The sequence below is a fragment of the Furipterus horrens genome, unplaced genomic scaffold, assembly GCF_987537825.1.
Source record: "Furipterus horrens unplaced genomic scaffold, mFurHor1.1.pri manual_scaffold_11, whole genome shotgun sequence".
Taxonomy (NCBI): domain Eukaryota; kingdom Metazoa; phylum Chordata; class Mammalia; order Chiroptera; family Furipteridae; genus Furipterus; species Furipterus horrens.
The window spans coordinates 19,173,238-19,190,174 of record NW_028327181.1 but is presented as its reverse complement, the minus strand read 5'-3'; the positions used below and the strand labels follow the sequence as shown (position 1 = coordinate 19,190,174).

At 56.7% G+C, this 16,937-nt stretch overlaps 1 protein-coding gene across 3 annotated transcripts; it reads right to left on the bottom strand.

Annotated features, from left to right (window-relative positions):
* Positions 1-352: 352 nt before the first annotated feature.
* On the bottom strand, positions 353-16,672 carry LZTR1 (leucine zipper like post translational regulator 1). 3 transcript variants are annotated; one of them, XM_090292812.1, is made up of 21 exons: positions 16,397-16,672; positions 15,154-15,258; positions 11,724-11,780; positions 10,285-10,364; positions 9,810-9,918; positions 9,233-9,316; positions 8,262-8,319; positions 7,543-7,682; positions 6,010-6,211; positions 5,427-5,582; positions 4,900-5,010; positions 4,379-4,471; positions 4,138-4,233; positions 3,892-4,057; positions 3,589-3,758; positions 3,324-3,480; positions 2,420-2,546; positions 2,181-2,330; positions 1,424-1,529; positions 1,256-1,336; positions 353-1,014 (listed from the first exon to the last, which is right to left on the bottom strand). In XM_090292812.1, the coding sequence occupies exons 1-21, from the start codon at positions 16,642-16,644 to the stop codon at positions 898-900; spliced, it is 2,613 nt and encodes an 870-aa protein (XP_090148938.1). In that variant the 5' UTR covers positions 16,645-16,672; the 3' UTR covers positions 353-897. The 3 variants fall into 3 exon arrangements, with proteins under 3 accessions (XP_090148938.1, XP_090148936.1, XP_090148937.1); XM_090292810.1 differs by lacking the exon at positions 16,397-16,672 and adding an exon at positions 15,856-16,116 and having other exon boundaries at positions 15,154-15,216; XM_090292811.1 differs by lacking the exon at positions 16,397-16,672 and adding an exon at positions 15,856-16,116 and having other exon boundaries at positions 3,892-4,054; positions 15,154-15,216.
* Positions 16,673-16,937: the final 265 nt, after the last annotated feature.

Sequence of the window (16,937 nt, the reverse complement as noted above, 5' to 3'; positions counted from 1 at the left end):
GGTAGCCCCAGGTTGAGGCAGGAAGTTGCTGACAGGGATAGAGAACCAGGCAACATTGACCAATCCCAAACATTGGGCCAAATGGCCAGTCCACAGCTTTGGGAGGGCCATGCCAGGAAGGTGTGTGTAGTAGGTGCCACTTCTGTGGCTTTAATGGAGGCATGTCTATGACAATATTTAGGGACAGGGACCTGGCGGCTATCTTTGCTGACTTATTGGCAGTCTAGGGCCCTGATGCGCACAAAGGTATGTGGGATCCTGAAGCCCCTCTGGAATCCAGGCCCAGTCCAGAGTGGTTGACCATGTGGGCTGGGAGTTGGCCTCACGGCCCTTCACACCCCAAAATCCATCATAAAAGGCACAAAAATTCATCTTGAATCAGACTCCATCTGCCCATCGCTGTTACCCACACACGAGCTCCAGGTGACAGGAGGGGCCTTTTACACTGACCTTGATGAGGGTGATGGGGTGCTGTGTGGCTCCCACATTGAAGAAACCTTTGCATCATGACTGTGGCCAGATCCATTAGCCTTGCTGGGTTCCTACCAGATGGGGACCCCAAAGCCAGCTCCCTGGTAGCCTCTCCCTACTGCTGGGCCCTCATCAGGGCCCCTGCCTTCTATTGTCATTACTGGACCCCAGCTTCCCAACCACACTCCCCCCCGCCCCCAAGAAGAGGATGCTGGCCAGGGGGCCTGCTTCACCATCTGCTTCCTGTGCGGCCCATGTCATCAGCAGTGAAATGGGGCACTTGGAGCCCCTGTGTCCTTTCAGCTCTCTTCTGAGGCTCTGGGCTCTGTCCCTCAGCTGGCGGTCTGACCACTGTTGCAGGCAGTTTTTGCAGGGGCAGGACAGGCATGGTCATTCTCCATTCTCAGGCTGGCACCACCTGGGCCCTCATATGTCAGCGCCCAGCTCTGCACACTGCTTGTCAGAGATGTGGGAGGCCAGAGAGTCTATGATGTCGAGCAGCAGGTGCTGACTCAGGGAGCGCAGCGTGGGCAACTTGGAGACCTGCGGGAGGCGACCAAAAGGCCAGAACAGGACGGAACTGGAGTCATGTGAGGATTGGGTGGGCTCCAAAGATGGGGTGAGGAGTGCCCAGTGGGTGGGTGGCTCTGCTTGGTTATCCCCAGGGCTCACTGCTGCAGAGGACAGCCAGATTCTAGGCACCCTCCCCCCACCTGCTGCCATGGGACAGTGGGTCCTGAAAATGAGGGCTGAGCAGCGAGTGCTGAGCAAGGAGGGCCCTGACCTTAGTGAACTGGTGCACGATGATGTGCAGGCAGTGCCGCTTCATGTCCAGTGCCTGAGTCTTATCAGCCGCCTCCAGGATCTGGAATGGCAGGTTCCTTCAGGTGTTGCCCCGTCTCTCACCCACCCACCCAGGTGCAGGGAGGCCAGCAGGCACCAGGTGTACTACCTGGAGCACGTTCTGCACCGTCACATTCATCTCCAGGTTCTGCTTGCAGTATGCCTGCAGCCGATTGTTGTAAAAGCCGTAGTAGTAGGGGGCCGCGAACAGGTAGCTTGGGGAGCTGGTTAAGGAGCTGCCGCCAAAGGAGCCATCCTCCTGCTCCCCACCCCACCCCCTTCCTGGGGAGAGTGCCTCTGGAGCCCTGGCTTGCCAGGGGCAGAGGAAACCTGACACCGCACCTGCTCAGAACCAGGGCACCCACCTCACCAGGAGGGTCTGGCAAGGGCTCCAATCCAGGCAGATCATTAACTTGACCTCTACACAGACTCTGAACCACTTAGAGGTAAAAGGCCCCATCAAGATCCAAATAATACCACAGAATCTTCTCCCCAGAATACCTATATACCCCTTTGCAGAACTGTCGGCAGCCTCCCAGAGCCCTAAAGGGCATCCTTGCAGCCCATGTTCAGACGCCTACTGAAGTGACATGACCAGGGATCACTCTATGTCCACCTGCTTACTTGTCACATAGAGCAATGACCAATCCCTTACTCTGAGATTCATGAGAGTCAAGAACCCATCTGTCCCCACTGGCTACAAACCCCTTGGTGTCGGCCAACCAACTGTTCAGAGAAGTCAAGGAGAGCACAAGGCACCAGGAAATGCTCTGGAAATCACCCAGCCAAGACCAGCCAACTGGGCCGCCCAACATGGGTCCTAGGAGCCCGTGATGACCTGGGAGCACCCTCAGGGGTGAGGATGCAGTGAGTCCTCAGGAGGCATGTTGACCTCACCATAGTAGATGTAGCGTAGCATGGATTCAAAGGCCTGCCTGCTGGGCACCATCTCTCCGATGGAGATGTTCACTTGCCCGTCTTCAGGCATGAAGGACCGGAACATGGCCTCAAAGTAGCTGCAGACAGGGGGCGACAGACGCCTGGCTCTCAGCAGATGCAGCCAGTGCCTGGGCCCACCCTGCCCAGCAACTGCACCCTCACCCACCTGGAGCGGGCAGCCAGAATGGCCTTGTGGGCTGGCCGAGGATGCCCATCCAGCAGCAGTGTGATGTCACAGAACTCTGCGCCTGCCCCCTCCAGGTATGCCTTCATGTCCTGGATCAGAGATGTGCCTGGAGGGACATAGAGGGACCCCTTATTAGACCTTGCTCTTGACTCAGGCCTCAGGGCTCCAGGGCACTACCTTCTACACATCTGCCCATTCTGCAACCCTGAATGAACCTCCCCCAGGCCAGAGGCCTCACTCTCATCCTTGAGGTACTGCCAGGCCCTGTCCTCAGCTCCCAACACAGTGCTCAGGCCTGTCCACCCGCAGAGTCTTATCTCCCAAACTCAGCCCACTGAGCCCTGTTCTGGGCCCGGCATGCCCTGTGTGCCTGCTGTGTGTCACCTGGAGCCAGTGGACAGGGGCAGCACAAGCCCGAGGGAGAGTCAGGGATGAAGGAGCCTGTGTCTTCCCTTCCCAGGCCAAGGGGCACAGGGAGGCACTGGGAGCAGCTGAGGTCTGCAGGCTACACTCACCGCTCACTGGGCCCCAGACGTGGGTATGCCAAGAAGAGCTTTCAGACCTTATGTCATTCAGAACAGGCACCCTTGCCAGAGAGGTACCCCGTGTCACCTCCTGAAATGGGCTCAGGAGGTTCTCCACCCTCAGGCACACAGACCACTGTGGAAAACCCCGTGGGTTGGGAATTCTTCCTTCAACTGAGCCTGAACTGCTTCCCTCTTTGCCCCTGCCCCTGAACCCAGGGAGCACTCTAGGGTCCTCCCTGCACCCACCCCTCCACCCCTGCCTGAGGGTCTAGTAGGTGATTCCATGACTCCCAAGTTTTGACCACGATGAATGCCACCTGGCCAGTCACTGGCAGGGAAAGGACCAGGCTCCCTACCGATGTCCACGGGCTGGTCTGAGGGGGCACGGGGTGGCGGCTGCTGCTTCCGCCGAACGATCTCCACAATCAGTGGGGATGAGAGGTGCTCGAACTCCTTCATCATGATCACCTGGTTGAAGTGGGACTCCTTCACCACGAAATTCAGGCAGTGTTCCTGAGACAGACAGGCCAGGCAGGCAGACATGGTCAGGCCTAGGCCCCAACAGGGCACTAGACCGGGGCAAGGGGCTTGCAGCGGTGGGCAGGGTGGGCTGCGATGCACCTTCAGCTGGCCCAGCTGCAGCCTGGCGGCACTCTCACACACAACCAGCACATTCTGCAGGTCCACGGAAGCCTCAATGTACTGCCGACACAGCTGTTCCAGGCGGCACAGCTGGAAGCTCAGCGCCAACTTGTACACGTCCATGATAAGCAGCACATCCTCCACGTGGCCTGCATCCGAGAGCTCCCTGAGCCTTGGGGACCTTAGGCAGGGCGAAGGGGAGGACAGGGCCCAGGCTGCCCACTTGCAAGTGGGGCTGCTCGCACCCCCACCCGTTCCTGCCCCTCCCCAGCCCAAGCAGACCTTTCCTTGGGTATTTGATCTTGTCGGTGTAGAGGAACTGCATGAGCACCTCGAAGGGCCGGGCCTCAGCCTCGCGGATGGCCACACGCAGCAGGGGCAGCCGGGCCCCACCCACAGTACCACCAGGGGTCTCCTTGGGAGCCAGAGCTGCCTCCTCCTCTAGCTTCTGTGGGAAGAGAAAGGGGAGCTCAAGAACACCCCTTGGATGCTGCTGCCCAGGTGGGGCCAGGCAGGGCAGCACCTCACCTGGGTCAGTCGCTCCCTCGCCTGTACTATCTTCCTGCGGAGCCAGCGGCTTCGTGCTGTGACAATCGCCACGTGGCCCTGTACGCACTCCTCCTTCTGCAGCAAGAATGACATCTTGGTGGAAACCAGTCAGGGCAGGGGCCTGAGGACTCTAGGCACCTGTGGCCAGCCAGCGTGCCTCCGGGTGCAAAGCCCCTACTCCTCCACCATGGGCTGAGCCGGGCATAGGAAGGGCACCCACCTCACCCAGCACAAACTCCACATCGCAGAACTGGCGGCTCTCCCATAGCCGCCCATAGTCTTCATGGAGCGTGCACTTGGGGTAACAGGAGAACTGCAGGAGGAGATGCGGGTGTTACCAAGTGAAGACACTGTCATCCCTGGCTTTGCCCCCTCTAGGAAACAGGTGTCTTTGAGGCCCCAATGCCAAGTTCAGCTCAGCCCGGGTCCCTCCACTGACTCAGGTGGCTTTCCAGACCTCCACTGGCTTTCTGTGAGCCCCCACTCTGCCCCACCAGCCGCACCCTGTACTGAGGTTGCTGACTGCCTCAGCCTAGAGCCCCCCTCCCCACCCCAGCTGCCGAACTCCTCAGAAAGGCTGCCATCCCACCAGGTGCAGCCCCAGCTCTGGATACCCCTAGACAAGCTGCAGCCCTACGCACTGGGTCTCAGTTTCCACCGTCAGGGCCCATTCACCCTGGCTGGCCCCATGCAGAGTCAGTGCATGAGCTAGCTGCCTGCTCGCAGGCCTGTGAGCCTCACCTGGAACCTGTACATCTCCCCGCTGCGGATGTTGTTGTCCACAGTGCCCCCGAAGATGTACATGGCATCCGATATGACAGCAGCTGCATGGAAGAGCCTTCCACTGGGCAGCTGGGTGGAGGGGGGGACAAGTCAGCAGGGTGGGAAAGGGCAGGGCTAGGCCTCCAGCAGGGAGCTGGCTGAGGCCAAGAGTGGGCCATATTGCAGGCAAGGACATGGCACCTTGAAGGAGGGGTCGGAGCAGGCCCTGAGGCACAGCTGTAGATACAGGACAGGAGGAGGGGCCTGTGTAGGTAAGCAGGCAGATGGGGCCCCTGTGACCCCCTGAGTGGACACAGCGGGTGCTCAGTCTCACATGCTGCACCAACATGGCCCTGGCAGCAGGGCATGGGCTCCTGGCCCTCAGCTCACCATGTGACCCCAATTAAGTGCCTCTCTTAGCCTCAGTCTCCCCACATTTGAGATGGGCTGATCACAGGCCCGGCTTCAGGGGGTGAGGGAGTGGTAACAAGGGCATGGGCCCTCACCTCTGAGGCTGGTGGGGAAGGCTGCTTGGTGTTGGTGGTGCCAAAGTCCAGGCCAAATACATCTCGGGACTTCTTGAAGCCGCCCCGATCCTCGGAGGACAGAGCAGGCGCCTCCTCAGACGCAGCCACTCGCTCTGGCACCTCGGCCCCACCAAGCTGGTAGGAGACATGTGGGTGCGCAACCAGTCAGCAAGAGCCAGACAAGGACCAGAGACTGCTCACCACCCCCACCTAGAGCGTGGAAGGGGACAGGTAGAGGCAGGGAGGGGAGAGCCACAGGATGAGGGCTGAGTCGGGGAGCTGGGAGGACATCCTCAGCACAATGCAAATGCGGTGCTAAGTAGAATCTTACAAGCCCACAGGCTGCAAGATGGAGAAGGGGCCCAGAGGCCCAGGGCCCAGGGTGAGGCGAGGGTGAGAGTCCAGGGGTGAGGGCATTCTGGCCTTGCTCCTGCTGATTGTCTGGAGCTCTGGGAGCGCCCTGGGGCTGTGAGGAGCTGGGGAGGAGGTGGGAGCCAATGGGTCAGGATCACACCCCAGGCCACAGGCCAGGGTCCCCTCAGCAACACCTGGCAGCGCTCACCTCGCTGTCCGAACTGGGCTGGACAACCTCCCAAGTCTGAAAGTCCACATCATAGCAGTGTAGCTCATTGGGCAGAGTGTTGTCAGCTGCACCCCCAAACACGTAGAGGTGGCGGTCAAAGGCCACCATGGTGTGCCCGTAGCGCCTCTGAGGGGGTGGCGGGGAGCCCCGAAGCAGATGCTCAGTAGGAATGCGTGTCCACCTAGGGGCACACAACAAGGAACCAGTGCCAGGCAGGGGCTCCTGCTCCCCTGTGGCCTCCACCTGGGCCCCAAGGTCCTCCCCACCGCAGGCCCAGTCTTCCAAGTGCCCTGCAACCCATAGGAGACCTTCCCAAGCCGGGGAAGGGCCTGCAGTGTGTATGCCCAGTGTCCCCATCCCATCTCACTCTGGAACCAGCTCTGCCCACCTCTTTGTGTGGAGGAACAAAGGGTGCAAGCATGAGGCTGGGTAGGAGGCTGCCTGGGGGCTGGAGGGGGTAGGCCTGTGAGGAAGGCGGCACCACACTGGCTTCACCCAGGAGGGCCAGCTGAGCCACCCAATACTCATCCAGTTGTTGCTGGTGGCCAAGTCTCCGGTGGTTTTCTTCCTACGCCATCCCCTTCACCCCAAGCTGCAGCTCTACCCCCAGCTCTGGCCTGGGCCCCTCCCCCGCGCCCACTGCCCTCTAGATATGCCTTCCACAGCCTGCTTCACAGGTACCCCCAGGCCCCTAAGCAGCCTTCAGGCCCTGTGTCTTCCCCCAGTACTGGCACTGCCCTGAGGACCCCCTTGCAGATCAGCCACCTGTCCACCTGGCCAGAGCCTGCATGGCTGCCACCAATCCTCCCCACGTCTGGTTATGCCTGGCCTCTACCCATTCCTCTCACTTCTCCAGGTCTTCCCCTGCCTGCTACGAGCTCTCTGAGACACCCACTGTCCGGAGGGCCAAGGTCAGGGTTCAGCAGCGGGCCTGTGTGCAGTGTGGCTCTCCTCCCGGCCTGACCACTCTGGGACAAGAGAGTTGGCCAGGCATCAGCAGGGTTTCCCCTGCCCAGGATGCCCAGACTGCCTCCTTCCAGCTGACACCCTGGCATCCAGGGCAGCTCCAAGTGCCCCCCAGCCTCCCTACCTGCAGCCCAAACTCCCTGTTTCCTCTCCTCCGTTAATCCCAGAGCCAACGCCTGGCCCTCACCTTGGTCCCCATCACGGGGGTCAAGAGCTGGCCAGCAGTCAAGGACAGCAAAGGCTAAAAGCTCTCAGGGCCCACGCACCCCTCCGGTCTTTTGCTTCCATATGAGATGTATGCCAGCCACATTTGTTACTGGTGGCAATGACCATGTCATTCACGGGGCTGGGGTGTCCTTCACTCAAAGAGGGAGGCTGCCCAGGCCCTATCTTGCTGAGCTGCAGCCGCATCCAAGGGGCCTGCAGGGGGCCTCTGGCCCAGTCTGTACAAAGGCACCACACGTCCCCGCTCCAGGAGGGAGGGCAGCAGGCCCTGCTTCGTGTGAGAGCTCACAGATGCAGGCGTGGGGAGCTGGAGGCACTCACATCTTGTCCTTAAACTCAAACTGGAAGAGGTTGTTGGTTATCTTGGCTCCACTCTGCCCTGAGAACACAAACATCTTGTCCCGGCACACGGCCACTGGGAAGTTGCAGCAGGATGGCGGGATCTCACCGCTCTGGACCACCTATGGGGACGGGAGGCCGCTCAGCCCGGGGCTCTCACAGGACCCCATGCACATGCTTGTGCTTACATTGCTGAGCTGGGACTGCTTTTATTTCCAAAGTTTCTTCTGTGACCGAGGATTCATGTATCACTTTTGGCAGAACAACCTAAAGCCTGCCTCACCCTCCTAAATGGGGGTTAAAATCGTCATTGAAGGGGAAAGAAACCCCACAGGAAAACAGCAGCCAGCAGGACAACAGGAGGTGTTCTGTCCTTTCTATACTCAGATAAGGGAGGGTTATACCTGAACCGCATCAGTCACCTGCGACAGGCTGCCATCCAAAGCACAGGGCCTTTAGTCACCAGGTAACTGCCACTGGAATTGGTTGTGAGGCCCAGGCAGGTCAGTAGGAAGGGCGAGGCAGAGGACAAGGCTAGGCTTTGGCCAAGAGAACATAGCAGCCTCCGCCCCAACCCACCCTGGCCCACCCTGGTCCCCGAACCTCACCTCCCTGCCTCACCTCCCACTCCAGCCCCCCATCCCCTGTATCCTTCACATCCATGCCTCCCACAACCCCGCCCCAGCCCCCCAGCCTCTTACCTCCTCCCAGCACGTGAGCTCTCTGTCCTGCAGGCCAATGGTCCACATGTCGTTTAGCCTGCATGAGGACAAAAGGGTCAGGATGCTTGTCCTGGGGCTGGCTGTCAGGGTAGGCCGGGGCCTGGCCAGGAGGGATGGCTCTGGGGAAGAACAACCCATCATTTGGGACTCTGATCAGGGTACTCCGTGACAGCCATGAAGCTGAAGATGAAGCTGGAGGGTTGTGGGGGCTGCACTGAGTCCCTGCGGTGCCAGGTCCCTGCCCGGCCCAGGCAGGCAGAGACGCCTCATTTGAAGAAAGGCCTCGTTCTTGACATTTAGGGCAGGGGACAGGGCCAGCCACTCAGCTGATCCCTGGGGCTAAGAGAGGACCTCACAGAGGTTATGCTCACAGAAATTGTATTGTTTAGTTTCTATAACGCTTAAGTTTTGGGGAATGAGCATATGCTGCTTTTGTAACCAGAAAAGTCGAGCAAAGCCAATTTGCCGAAATAAGAAGGAAAATGCCTATGAAATAGGTAAGAACTCTGTTGTCCTCTCTAGGGGAAGGGCTGAGACTGAGCCCTGCTGCTGCCACCGACCTGCTCACTCGCCCCTTAGGGTCATTCCCTGCTATGGACCTGAGTGTCCTCACCCCAGCAATGCAAGGGGCCACCTCCCCCGCCCCCAGCTCTTTGCTCTGGAGCCCTGCATGACAGCTACACAAACATGAGCCAGGCTTGATGCCCCTCAGATGCCCAGGAGGGTCCTCAGGGGTGCCAGTCCTTCTGAGCACTGTGGAGGTTGGGTAGAGGCTCCATTCAGTGGCCATCACCCTCATCCTGCCCATCTTCCTCTGCCCCTGACCCCCGTCCACACACACACCTTCCCGAGGAACCCCCAGCCTGAGTCCGCCAAGACTAAGAAGGCCCACTCTGTGCACCAGTACACTGGGCCGCTCAGAGGAGTACACGGGCCAGGCCACCACCTACCTGGCATTGCCATCGTAGCCAGCAAAGATCCATAACTTGTCACTGTACACCGTGGCACCATGGGCTGACCTAGCAACTGGCAACCTGGAACACGAGGTGGGGGAGCAATGAGGCCACCCAGCACAGACCCAAGCCTCATAGCCCCACAAGCCTGGTCTAACGGCCACAGCCCTGCAAGTCCTGCCAGGCCCCAGGACTGCTGTGTCCACATCTGCTGACACTGGAGCCCCAGGGTCTCTAGTCAGGGTATAATCAATAGCACCGGGGGCTGAGCTCATGTGGCGCAAGGTCACTGATGAGGCATCAGATGTCCACAGGGCACAGAGTCCTTTCCCAGTTGCTACCAAAATATCAAAGGGCGTGCTCACAAGGCAGGACCATGGAAGCGCCCATCACAGGACATTGCATCCCTTCTACACTCTGAAAGGAGGCAATCTAAGAGCTGGGAGGAGGCTGCAAACAGGTTAACACCAGCTCCCAGCTCCCAGGCCTCCCTGAGCTTCTGGCTCCTTACCTGTCGTGCTACAGGGCCAGAGAGCCCACAGAACAACCCCAAAAAATTTCAGCACTTTCTCACCGTCCTTCAATTTTCCACTCTGTCCACTGGCCGGTTGCAAACTTGTATTCAAAGAGATCATTTTTATTCTTCAAGTTAGAATTGGAATAAATGTCCCCAGTGTAACCCCCTAGGCAAAGAGAGAGAAACGGTCACACCCAAAGGCAGCACTGCAGAGGCCTCAAACCCTGGGAGGGGAGGACACTACCTGGCCCCATGGGAAATGCATTCCAGAACTCCCTCCACACACCTCAGGAGCACCTACTGGGTGCCTGCCTCTGTGCTGGGCTCCTGGAAACACAGAGCTCAGCAGGACCCCATTTCCTGTCCCTAATGGGGAGGGAAAGCCACCTTCCAGCCTAGTCACAAAGGCAGACTGTTCCCCTGCCAGGAGATCAGGCCAGTGGGTGGACAGAGAGAGGCCAGCCAAGCACAGTACGTGAGGCTTGATGGGAGGGCAAGGGATCCTCGGCCTGGGACATAGGCAGCAGCTCACCAAAGACGAACATGCTGCTCCCATATACCACGGCCGAGTGGTGGTAGCGGGGGGCTGGCGGGGTCCCAGTGGTGAAGGCCCTGGCAGGGGAACAAGAGACAATGAATGTTAGCAGTAGTTTGAAGGTTAATACCTGTATCATTATAAAAACGTTTTAGAAAGTTACCAATAAGGAAAAAGAAAAAGAAAAAACACCCAGCACTAAAATTTATGTATAATCCCTTTGCCAGAAACCACTGTCCATACCTGGAGGTCTACCCGACACCCTCCTATGCATAGTGTGCTTCTGAGTGATTTTTAAAAATGGAATCTCATGATACATATTTTGTAATATGTTTTTCAACTACACAGACTGTGAATAGGTCTTCAAGTGACTCTAAAGTCATCACTACCCTGTTCTCACAGCTGCACTGCATTCTGCAACATGGGTGGCCCACGAAGATTACCGGCCAACTTAAAAACCGATTCATACTGCTTTCTGGGGGCTGCTCCTTTTCAGTCTCATATGTAAGCAATTTTTAACAAAGAATGGGAAAGTCTTCAGAGTGATTTTAAAAATGAATTTGTAACTATTGGCTGTATTTTAAAATGAAGTGTGAGAGAAACAATATAGAAATTTCTGTGGTGATCCCAGTACCACCCAGATCCCCCGGGCAGAAGGCGGGTGTGCAGAGTGATGCCACGCCAGGTGCCAGGTTCCGCAGCTGTGGGTCCTGAGTGTTGACATCCTCCTCCGCCAAGGGAAGTAGAGGGCTGCTAGGACTGAGAGGGCTGCGCACAGAGCTCCTGAATGCAGCGCAGCACTCACGGGGCTTGGTGAACCTGTGCTTCTGCACAAACAGATGGCAGAGCTCAAGAGGAAACCCATCATCCTTAATCCCAGAATCTATTTCTCCCCCTCTGCTGTGACCGACCTGCTGAGGCTAGACTGTAGGGCACAAATACACAGTGCTCAGAAACGGCAGGTCTCTTGCCCAAGGCTACAGGAGGGCCATCTGCAGGAGGGAGGCCAGGGTCCACATGATGCCCACAGCCTGTGTGGTGTCTCCCGGCAGAGGATAGGCCCCACCGGGTCAGGGTTGGGGAGAGGAGCCCCTACAGCAGCAGAGTCAATCCTGAAAGGACCCATCAACTGATGGCCCTCCATGTGGGTTCCAGCCCCTGGCCTGGGAGACAGGCTTGGTGACTGAAGGGCTCTCCTGGGGCAGAATTTGAGGACCCACAACTGGATCAAACAGATCTCCTAATGAACAGGATTCGGAATAATAAATCTCAGTCATGGACTGAAAAAGAAACACAAGAGACAGAGGGAACACTGAGAGAGGCTCTGGGCTTCTCTCTACCTTCCCAGGAATGTGACTCTGTTGGCAATCAGCCCAAAATAATGCTACTGAGTCTAGGAGAAAGAGCAGGGACCTGGAACTCAGGAAGCCACCCACCTGCACCAGGAGCAGTCCTTCACATCAAACCGCAGGAGGTCGTTGAGCATCGTCTTCCTGAAAGACAGCAGGGATAGGTGGGCTCAGTCCTGGTCTGCTCTGCCCAGCCAAGACCCAGGAGATGGGCACGGCAGTCCAGGGGTGGGGGAGTTGTTTGGGGGGACTTAGGCAGGGCCAGACAACCAGCTGATGCCTGAAGGACCAGAGAAGTGACCACAAAGGAAGCTCCTGAGCTGGTGCTGGCACAAGGGTTGCCTCCAGGAGTCAATACTAAAGCATGATCTGGGCCACTTCACAGCTGACTTAAGAGCTCACACTTCATGCCAGGCTCCAGAATCCCCACTAGCATGTCTCAGTGTCCCCTCCTCTGAGGCTATGCCACCACAATGCAGATGCTTGCCCACATCTCGGGGAGGCCCCCTTGCCTTCTCCCTGATGTTCCTGCCACCTCTTTATCACAAAGCCAGTGTAACAACTACATTAAACATACAATAGCCCTGGCTGGTGTAGCTCAGTGGATTGAATGCCAGCCCGCAAACCAAAGGGTTGCCGGTTCAGTTCCCAGTCAGGGCATGTGTCTGGGTTGCAGGCCAGGTCCCCAGCTGGGGACGCAGGAGAGGCAACCACACACATTGATGTTTCTCTCTCTCTCTTTCTTCCTCCCTTCCCCTCTCTCTAAAATAAATAAATAAAATCTTTTTAAAAAAAAAAAGATACAACAGAACAGGGTGATGAAACACAATACCATGTACAGATGATGTATTTATAGAATTGTACACCTGAAACCTAACCTTACTAACCAATGTCACCCCAATAAATTAATACCAATAAATAACAACAACAACAACAAAAGATATAATAAAAGAGAAAACAAACCCACTGGCCATAGCACCACCTAATACAACCTGCATGATACCACCCTGCTGTGGTCACTAAGAGGGAAGAAGTGTGCCAGTCCAACAGGAGCCCAGCACCCCCTGCACCTCCTGCATACCAGGCTAGGCCAGGCCAGGCCTGTGCTGGGCACCCCCCTGCACTGCCTATCTCAGTCTGCACCAGATGGCTGAGCTCTCCACCTGCATTTACAGAAGAGGAAACAGCCTGGGAGATAAAAGGATCTATCTGAGGCCATGCAACCAGGAAGCCAGGAGCTGCGAAGCAGAGCTGTGACAGTAATCCCTCCCTCTCCCATTTTTCCCCCTCCCCAACCCAACCCTCAGGGGTGTAGGTCATCTTTTCTTTTTTAATTGATTTTGAGAGAGAGAAAGAAAGAGAGAGAGGGAGAGAGAGAGACAGTGAGTTGTTCCACTTATTTATGCATTCATTGGTTGATCTTGTATGTGCCCTGACTGGGGACAGAACCTGAAACCTTGGCATATTGGGAGGACGCTCCAACCAACTGTCGTACCTAGCCGGTGCTAGGCCATCTTTCTTTGTATCCAGTCTTTCTATTAAGAAATAACTAGACTGAGACAAATTTGTATTCTGTTTCTTAGTATCACATTGTAGCAAAAATATTTCTGCTTGTTGCTATACAGTTCCTGCTACAGAATTCTTCTGGGGATGTTCCCCTCCACTGCCCAATGCTGGACACCGGACCTTTTCTTATTTGGGGAATTCCCATTAAGGTTCCAGTAAATATCTTTATTTCATTCCTTCATATGACAAACATTTGTTGAATTGTCTGGGTGCTGGGATACAGGCCCTGCCCTGAAGGAGACAAATAACAAACATCTGTACAATCTGGACAAATGGAGCCAGAAAGAGGTGCAGAAGGGGAGGGGTGGGCCACTAATCGATCCAGTTGGTCTAGGTGGTCGGGGAAGGCCTCACTCACAGGTGATTCCGAGGAAGGGCAGGCAGGTGAGCAGGAGGGAACTGCCAGCGCAAGGGCCAGATGCATGGTACAATCTGAACACAGCAAGGCAGCGGTGTGGCCCAGTGTGGTGAGGAGCAGTGGGGGCACACTGACTGCCAAGAAGGCTGGGGCTTTTAATCAGAGGTGGAGAGACATCCGAGTGTTATCTGCCAAGGAGGAACATATGCTGACATATGCATTTTCAGATGGATCCCTCTTCTTATTCACGGGGAAGCCAGGCGACCATGCCTGAGGAGACCCTCCTGCCCCTTCTATAGGCCCTCATGGGATTCTGCCTACCCCATCAGCCCCAAGTCAGTTCCCTCAGGGAGGCCTGCAGGACCACGCCGCTGCACCAATCAGAGGCCAGCCCTTCCCAGCCTTTAGGTCAGGTCCTATGGTTCAGAGGTGGGGACAGGACTTATGAGCAGGATGGGTTGTGTGCAAACATTGTACCCTCAACACAGGGAAACTTCTGTGCTGAGCTCCTCACAGCCTGTGCTCACTCTCCTCAGGAGTACCCTGCAAAAGCAGCACACACACAAGGCCGCTCCATATATGGAGGAGACCAGAGTGCAGTTAGTGCTGTTAAGCCACCTGCCAAAGCCCAAAGCCACTAAGCTTTAATTTGAACTGAGCCCTGCCTGTCCAAGAGACCAAACTCCAGCTCCACATCCAATAGGCTCCTAGCGCTGGTGCACATCTCTGGCCTTTTCTGAACACATCAACAAATGAATGAAGGGGAGAAATGCTGATCAGACCCAGGCCCAGTGCTATTCTGCACTCCCCACCTCCAGGCCATTGCCCACATTGATCCCTCTGTTTGGCACATTCCTCCTCTTTTGCATGGCTCACTCTTCCTCAGCATCACCCCTTCCACAAAGGCTTCCCTGACAGGACCAGACCCCCGTCTCCTGGTCCTGTGTCTGCTGTACCTGTGCCTGTGCCCACTACCGGACATGGCCCAGCTTATACTAAGAAAGCTCTTTCCCTCTGGGGACGTTCAATTCCTGGGGAATTGGTCAGAGGGAAACAGGCCAGGAGAAAGAAGCAGCTGCCCGAACCAAGTGTTCACCCTGACTATTGTCTTCCAGCAAAGGAAACCAGCCGCAGCTTAACTGGGAACAGTTCAGGCGATGGAGGTGTGCTCACCAACAGAACATCGGGTTGTTGCCAGGAACTTATAGCAATGTGGGAAAACCCTTCCAAAAAGTGAAAAAAATGTAGAAAAAAACAAAACAAAACTGTCCTTCATACCTCCTCAGCTGCCATGTGAGCATGTGGATGAGGCCCAGAGAGAAGTGCAGGGAAGGAAGAGTGCCTGGCAAGGTGGCAGCCAGGGCAAGTGCGTTTCTTTCAAGGCCGTGTGCACTCAATCAGAACAAGAGCATGTGCTCCCCACTAGATGCTATGCAGAAGGCCTTGAGTGCAGGGAACCTCACAGATTGGAAAAATGAAACTGAGTGCTTAGCTAACATTTATAAAGATAGTAGCAGAGCTGCAGAAGCCTGGTCCAAAGCACCATGTTTCTCCCTCCCTGGTCCAAACACTCTGATGCTCAGACTCACTCACCCATTGTCTCCACCAAATACATAGATGGCATCTTTATAGGCCACCACTGTGTGCTTGCTGCGTCTGGAAAGAAAAAAAGAGGTGGGCAGTGGTGATGCCAGGGCTCTCCTGGGGACACCCAGGGAACGAGACCAAGCACCCACAGAAGTTGGATAACACCTCTCAACTACCAAGATTAACAGAAACCCATAAATTCCACCAGTACACCAAAAAATCCTGCATGTGGGGACCCCTGACACTGCCCTGGGACTCTCTGGACTCCTCCTCCCACTACAGAGCACCTGGGACCCCAGCTGGAGACTCACCAACACAACATAACTCTAGAACCCTGCCCCTAGCTACGCTGTCCCTTGCCACCCCGCTCCGGGACACCCTCAAAACCCCTGTCACAGAACAGGGGAGGTAAAAGGGGGATAAATGGTGGTGGAAGGAGACTTGACTTGAGGTAGTTAACACACAATACATTATACAGATGATGCATTATAGAATTATACACCTGAAACATATACAACTTTATTAACCAATAACATCCCCCAATAAATTAAAAACTTTAAAAAAAGAAACCGCCACTGCCCTGGGCATCGTCCTGGACACCACCACTCTTCTCTCCCTTACCAGATTCCACCCCAGCCTCGCCCCTGGAACCCGCCAGGAAACCCTCTCAGACACCCCCACCCCCGAGATCCCTGAACCACGCCGTACCGAGCCCCCACGAACTCGTCGCAGGGCGGGAGGCGCCGCCAGCGATGCACTGTTTCGAAGGGCCCGAAGTTGAGCGTCAGGTACTCGACACTGTCCGAGCAGCTGTGGTCAAAGTCCACGCTCGGGGCTACCTTGGACCGCGCGCCGCTCGCCAGGGCCCCGGCCCCGATCGGGCCCCCAGAGCCGCCAGTCCCAGCCATCCTGGGTCCACGTCCGATCGGTCACCGTTCCTGAGAGACTTGCGGCCACCGCCCTGGGTTGCAGAGGGACTGCATTTCCCGGCGAGCACTGGGTCGAGGGCGTGGCACTTCCGGCTAGCGCTGGGCATTCCGACAAGCCTAGCGCTCCTCGGGGCCCTGCGGCCGGGCGCTGCACCTGGGACCCGAGGCTGCGGCTAGTGCCTAGTCTTCCGGGAAACATTTCCCGCGGAGTGCCGGCGCCGGGTCCCAGCCGCGTCCAACTGCACTTCCCCGGCCCCTGTTCCGCCACAGGCCGCCCGGAGATCGACCACGGTTCCCGGCATGCCTTCTCTGAGCAGGGCTCGGCCGTGATCGTCCGCCGCTCCCGGGATCCCAGGTGAAGGGTTCCGAGCTCGCAGCGGCCCCCGCAGGCAGCCCATCCCCTTCCCGCTCGGGCCCCCAACCCGAAACCCTGGCGTTTGCCCTTGGCATTCTTATTTATTGGCTGAGAGGCAGCGTGGCGCAGAGGCTCTGTATTCTCATTTCTACTTAATAGCAGAAGCTGTTCCTTCACCTGCGATATGTGGATTTGGGAAGCTCTGTCTGCCATGAGAAGCACGAGGTCTGTCTCAGGACCCAGCTCCTACAGCCCTAAGTGGTCAAATGCCCCCAAACTGCCTCTGATCTCTGAAGAAGCACGCCCTCTCTCAAGCCCTTTGCACCTGCAGTCTCCTCTACCTGGAATGCCCTACCTTGAAAATCCAGATCCCAGACTGGTTGGAGAAGCCTTTCCTAACCAACCCCCCCACCCGCACCTCCCGGGGCAGAATCAGTTCTTCCTTTGGGCACTCAGTGGTGTGGCACTGAGGATTCTGTGGTTGTGACTGTCTTGCTGTCATCTAC